The 6,283-nt window shown below is 44.4% G+C and overlaps 1 protein-coding gene across 1 annotated transcript; it reads right to left on the bottom strand.

The window, feature by feature from the left end:
• Positions 1–1,672: 1,672 nt before the first annotated feature.
• GSC (goosecoid homeobox) lies at positions 1,673–4,158 on the bottom strand. The gene is made up of 3 exons (XM_051978443.1): positions 3,436–4,158; positions 2,454–2,713; positions 1,673–2,085 (listed from the first exon to the last, which is right to left on the bottom strand). The coding sequence occupies exons 1-3, from the start codon at positions 3,773–3,775 to the stop codon at positions 1,933–1,935; spliced, it is 753 nt and encodes a 250-aa protein (XP_051834403.1). The 5' UTR covers positions 3,776–4,158; the 3' UTR covers positions 1,673–1,932.
• Positions 4,159–6,283: the final 2,125 nt, after the last annotated feature.

Here is a 6,283-nt window from a genome sequence, read left to right as displayed (position 1 = left end):
GGGAATTAAGGAGGGGGCTGCTCTGGAACTCTGCCTGAGGGTGAAGAATTTTATGGAAACTAACAAAATTGGAAGAAGGTCTTTCTCATCTGAGTCCTTTAGATCAAGAGTTGCAATTTAACTAAAAGCTTCAAGACCATTTCCAAGGGGAACAGCAATAAAAATCAAGCAGCTTCTTGAAGCAAACCTCAATTTATCTTCCTTCCACACCTTCACTCTATCGGAGAAGGAGGAGATATAAGTGTAGGCAAGAGGTATAGGCAATAATTGACAATAGACGATAATTTTGTGTGTGTGTGTGTGTGTGTGTGTGTGTGTGTGTGTGTGTTGTGGAGGAAAGGGTGGCAATAAATAAGAGGGCACAGAATAAGACAAAGAATTGCATTTTGGAAAGTGAACTGCAAATTGGAGGGGTTGTAGAGAATCAAGGAAGAAGGCTTTAAACCCATAATAAAATCCCCAGAGTTTATACAGTCCTGAGCACATAGCTGGCTTCAGGTTTCTCATTTTCTGCACTCTATAGTCTAGTGATCCAGCAACAGAATTTGGCACCCCTGCAACAGTTAAGGATTTACTCAGATCCAGAAAAGAGAATTTTAAAAGGGAGAGGGTCTGAGAGGCTTTGGAATGGAAATAGAGAGGGCTCCATCTGTTCAGGACACTTCCTGTTGGAGATACAGTTCTAAAGGCTATGAGAAGAGAATAGGGGCACTGAGAATTAGGAAGTGGGATTACACTAACCAAGGTCAGTGGCTCTGAAATAGCCTCTGTTGCAGGATGTCAGTGGGGTCGAGTTATCGGAAGTAACAGAAGGAGAATATAGAAGCAAGACTGTGAGATTTTCTTCTTATTTCTGGCCAATATGAATCCAGAGCTCCAGAAAGCTACTGGTTAGGAGCTAGCAGTCCTTACTTCATTTGTCGCTTTGTCTTGATGCCTGGACATTCAGTTCCCAGCCTTTGCCACTGACTACCTAGTTAATGGAGACATGGGATCTTGCATGAGAGTGAGGATTCTCCTTTCTTCAGCCCTGGTTTCTTGGAAGTATCCAGGAAGTGCTTAAGAGTAATCACCCCACTCATTTTACCATGAGGAAACTGAAGCCCAAAGAGGTTCAGTGTCTTGAACCTGAATTCAGTCTCTTTTTCATTAAACCACACTAAATCAAAAGAGGGTGATTGTATTGTATTTTGAGGAACAATACTTCTGGAGTAACTTTCAGTCAGTCTCCCCTATTTCATTGTCCAGACCTTCTGAGACTTCCCCACAGCATTCCTTCTTTCTGCCTTAAATGTAGACTCTCAGAATTATGAACTATAGAACTATTAGATAAGAAACTTTAAAAATAATTGGACCTAACCCCCTTGTTTTTCTGATGAGGAAATTGAAGCCTGGAATGGGGAGCTGGGAAGGAGAATGATTTGTCTAAAATCATTCCATTAATTCATCACACCCAAAATGCATGTTTCCAAAAGTCCATGGGAATACATGATTCCCTTCTTGACTGAACTTTTTTCAACTGTATTCAAAAACCAACTCCCTCCCAACAATAACCTCAAACTAAAAAAAAATTTAAATCAAGCATTGAATTTTCTTTTTGCTGGCAGTCTGTGAAGGAGGTGGTAGAAGATGTATAAACATATTGGATATTGGTGCATTATATTTTGCCACCATCCATTTATTGTATCATCACCTTTAACTTAACTATAAATACTACAGAATGCGATAGGGGAAGGGAGGGGGTTGTTAGACTGGCGGAGCCTCTCTGCAATCAGTTCTATACAAGAAACACCAGGAAATATGTACACCAGTTTACAGTTTTCCTCATTTCCCTTCCTTCATCCCCACAAAGGCAGCAAGTGTGCAAGATAGTAGCATTGTATGTGCAAGTCTCTAAAGGTATGCAAGTCCCAAAGTTCCATTCCGGGGCTATCAGCTATCAGAGTCCAAATCGCTTTTACCTTCCTCTTCCCTTTTTTCTGGGGATGGCTTCGAAGCCTTACTCCATTTCCTTGCATTTTCTGACTCCTCTGAGGACGACCTTTTCTGCCGCCTCCATTTTGCTCTTCGATTCTTAAACCAGACCTGTTGAGAAAAGATAAGCAATTAATTGGAGGGGATAAAATCTCATAAAATACCAAATTTCTAGTGAAAGAAGAACAGAGAAATCTGTTTGATGGGAAATCATCAAATAAAAAACTTGGGCCTACTTTATTTTGGGTATTCCATGGTTCAGTGGAAACTGGATTTTTAAATTCGGTAGATTTAAAGAGGAAATCTGGATATTTAAACCAGGTATTCGGCTGGGTATTAGTGGACTACTCATGAAAAAGCAAACTACTAAAAACAGCGTTAGACTCAGGATCAGCCTTCCAAACTCAATAAACAGGGCTGCCCAAACGGAGCTTTCTAGCCAGCTGTCATTATTTTGTATACGGAGAAAAGGCTAATACCTCTACTTTCTCCTCCCTCAAGTGCACCCTCCGAGCCAGCTGTTCCCTGGTGCCCACGTCGGGGTACTTGGTCTCCTGGAAGAGGTTCTCCAGTGCTTCCAGCTGTTCATCCGTGAAGATTGTTCGATGTCGCCGCTTCCGCCGGCAATGGAGCTGGTTGAGCAGTTGCAGCTCTGTCCTCGATAAGGTGCCCACGTTCATATAGGGCAACATCTGGTGGGGTACCGGAGACATCAAGACTGAGCCCGAGCCATCGTAACCTGCAGCAGGAGAGTAAATGGAGATTGAGAAGAGAGTGGTGAAGTAAAGGGTGAGGACCAGGAATTCACAACCCTACAATCGAAATGAGGTCTTCCCGAATCTGGGCTTCAAGACCGCACTCCATAGCCCTCCCGCTGAGAAGAAGCCAGTCTTCCAGCTCTTAGCCAAGGGGACTTGGATGCAATTTGGGGAATTCAAGGGCTTCGAAAAGATTCGTAGCACCTCATATCCTGCATTATTTTTATATTAATTGTAGTATTATATATGTATTCATAATAGTATTAGTATTAAGGATGTCTGAGCCCCCTTTCCGCAAAACAGATATAGAACAGAGCTTCCCCTAATCTTTCCCTAGCTTGCCCGCCAAAGTTTGCAAAAGCCTAAAAGCTGGACTGGCGAGCTCTTGATAAAGTTACGAGTCGGCTCTGTTGCTAAAAAAAAAAAAAAAAAAAAGTAAAATTAACGTCCATGTACATAGAAAAGACTAAAGAATAATTTTTCTTTGGGTCTCTAGCAGCACCCCCTCCTCAGTCCTAGGAGTCACAGGTCCCCGCACGTATTTTCGCAGAAAAATAAAGAGTAAAAAACAAAACTCCAAACAGGAAACACACTCATACATAACACACAAACCCCAAAAAACAGTAAGGAAAGAGACTTGAGTCTCCAAAAACTGGGGGAGAGGGAGGGTAGAATTGGGAGAAGATGGCATATATTCCCTTACCTGAGGATGGAACACAGGAGCACTGCTGGGCCCCCAGAGGTTGCATCGCCCCACAACAGGATGGGCCGACGGGCGTCGCTTGCACTTGCAGCTGCCCATAGTAGTAACTGTTGTAGCCCAAACGCGAGCTACCGACTGCAGTCTGGAGGCCGGCTCCGCTGGGGGCTACTGCTCGCGGATAAAAGCTGCCGTAGTCTGAAGCGCTGGCGTAGAGAGAGTCTCCGTGCAAGGCCGGGAAGACCACCGGGGCCCCGGCGCTAGGGGCCAGAGGCAGCACAGAGTCCTTACAGCGAGGCCGGGCGGCGAGGATATTGTCGATGCTGAACATGCCAGCAGGCATCCCCGAACTCTTCCCGCCGGGGACAGAAGAAAGAACCCAAATAATGATAATAGTAGTAATAATAAAAATAATAAAGAAAAAGAGTACCCCCCCAAAAAAAAAAAACGAAACTAAACTAAAGAACACACGTTCGCTCGAGTTTTCAAACCGAAAGAAGGTCCAAGAGTTGCTCAAATTTGTCTCCCACTCCTACTTTCTCCCTATCTCTGTGTATATTCCCGTTTGTCTCTGTGTCTCTTGTGACTCGATCGCTCTCTCTCCCACTCCTTTTCCTTGTTCCTCACCCTCTCTCTTCCTCTTTCCCTCTTCACTCTCTATCCCTCCCTCCCTTTCCTGCCTTCACTGAACTCATTCCAGAGTTGGATGAAGGATATAGTAGTCCAGCTGAACTTCTTCCCTTTTTTATACAGAGTCGACGTCATCCTAGATTTAGTTCCTGGTAATATGCAGATGACAAACAAAACCAGATTTGATTTCTCTTTCTCTCCCTCCCTCCACCCCCCCCCCTCCACCCGGTTTGGTAGGGATAGTGGTGGTTTGGGAAAATGGGAGGGAGGGGGGCCAGGTTGGGGGAGAAGCTAAAGGAGGGGGTTACACAATGGCCTGAAAGGAGACTGTTCTGTGTATTGAGAATTAATTAAATTAACCTAATCCTTTCCTTTACTGGGCGCTCTTTGGGCTGTGCAGCTCAGTTGGCCAAGCTAATTGCTCCTGTTAATCTGATTAATGCCATTGTGCGAAAGCCATTAACAATTCCCGCCCAGTCTGTTACGCACTCACTCCTTTTCTCTGGTTGGGTTTTACTCTTGCAGGAGATTTTCTCTGTCAGGGATTTACTTTGTTCTTGGGTAATTTTATTCGACTTTGTTTTACTTTATTTTAAAGAAAGTTGTCTCGGCTGCATTTGCATTTAATTCTGCACTTCATTCGTTATCCACGATACCCTCCTCTCCTCTAGTTACATTCTCTCCTCTCCAGAAAAAGGTTTTTCTCCCGATTCCCCTTCCTTTTTAGAAGGAAGAACAGCATCTTGGGGCTCTCAAAGAAGAGCTTAAAAGTACCAAGTATCTAAAACAAACTAAATTTCTTGCAGCAACTATCAGGTGGAAAACACACGCACACACTATAACCTGAGTTATTGCTGTTTTGCTTGAAAGCTTTACCAATGCAATGTTCTAAAACGACGCTTCTTTTCCAGTTCAATGTGAAGGATACTGGATTGGGGGGGGGGAGACTGGAGGTTCTCCCTCTTTAGTTAGAGGTCAGTTTTTCCTTATAGGGAAATACAGGCGGGAGAAAGTTCTCCCCTACTCGGACAATCTTCTTCCACCCAACCCCCACCTCCCCAAACTCTTCTAGGGATGCAAGCACACAATATTTCACTAAGCTTACACTCCCCCTCAAAAAGTCGCCTGCTTCTTCACTGACGAGCCCCAAGCTCCCCCACCAGCAGGTTGCCCAGTGATTTGCACAATCCTCGGTCTGTCACGACTGGCCCTCAGAATCCACAGGAGGTGGACTGAATCAGATTAGACTATTTACCCCATCAACGCTGCGTCAGAAAAGGTAGGAAATTGTAACGTGTAACGAAAGCAAAACATTAGCCTTTGTTGGCCAGGCACAATTGATTTTGCCCAGCAAAGACTGGGTTTATTAGAGCTTCCAGAAAGTCAAACTGGATCAACTCCCTGCCAGACCTAGGCCAACCCGCCTGCCCGCCTACCAAATAAAGGAGATTAGTGATCTGGAGGATCCAGCATCGGCAGCGAACGTGTTAAATTTTGATTGTCTCTGGTGCCACGAAGGTCACCTGAAAATGTCTAGATGGGTTTTCCAGATTTCTTTGTGTGTGTTTTTTTTTAACCAATAGTTATTAGTCAATTAAGCACTATCTCTCTCTCTCTCTCTCTCTCTCTTTTTTTTTTTTTTCATTCGTAGGTCAGGGGGAACACAGAAGTGACTTCAGAATAGATTGGAAATAGTTGCTGGATGGAAAGGTAGAAGTTTATAAATTAGTAGTAGAAATCTGTTTAGAGTAGACTGACAGGGGTTCTGTAATTCCCTGACACAGCCCAAGCGACGGAGATCAAACTCAAACAGGCTGAATTAACAGAGTGGTTTGAGGATCACTGCGAGGACGAGGAGAGATGTTTGTGCACTTTTAGAACTCCTGCAAGGCCTTTACTTTTCGTCTCCCTCGGACGGAACATCAGGCCAAAGGCTAGAGGTTGGTCCGCAGTTGAGTGCGAGAGTTAAGGATGTAGGTTCAAATGGTTCACTTTCCTTTCCAGATGCAGCCCGAGGCTCCGGCAACCAGTCTGCACAGGGCAGAGCGCAACTATTGCCTCAGGCAAACCAAGGAGTCCGCTTGTTCTTCTGGGCGTAGAAGAAGAGAGGGTTGGAGATACTTCTGAAAACTGGAAAGCGTTATATCTTTTGATTTTTTTTTTTAAACTCGAAAAGCTCCAGTATGGACAGGAATAACTGTGCGTAAGGGAAGCTTACACC

Source organism: Antechinus flavipes, chromosome 2, assembly GCF_016432865.1.
Source record: "Antechinus flavipes isolate AdamAnt ecotype Samford, QLD, Australia chromosome 2, AdamAnt_v2, whole genome shotgun sequence".
NCBI lineage: Eukaryota > Metazoa > Chordata > Mammalia > Dasyuromorphia > Dasyuridae > Antechinus > Antechinus flavipes.
This window is presented reverse-complemented; position numbering and strand designations above follow the sequence as displayed.

Bases quoted from the DNA above. Each gene is read 5' to 3' on its own strand.
- GSC (XM_051978443.1), bottom strand. From the start codon at position 3,775: ATGCCTGCTGGCATGTTCAGCATCGACAATATCCTCGCCGCCCGGCCT. The intron at 2,714-3,435 runs GTAAGGGAATAT...CTCCTGCTGCAG, and splicing joins CTCCTGTGTTCCATCCTCAG to GTTACGATGGCTCGGGCTCA. The intron at 2,086-2,453 runs GTATTAGCCTTT...TTTTCTCAACAG, and splicing joins TGAGGGAGGAGAAAGTAGAG to GTCTGGTTTAAGAATCGAAG.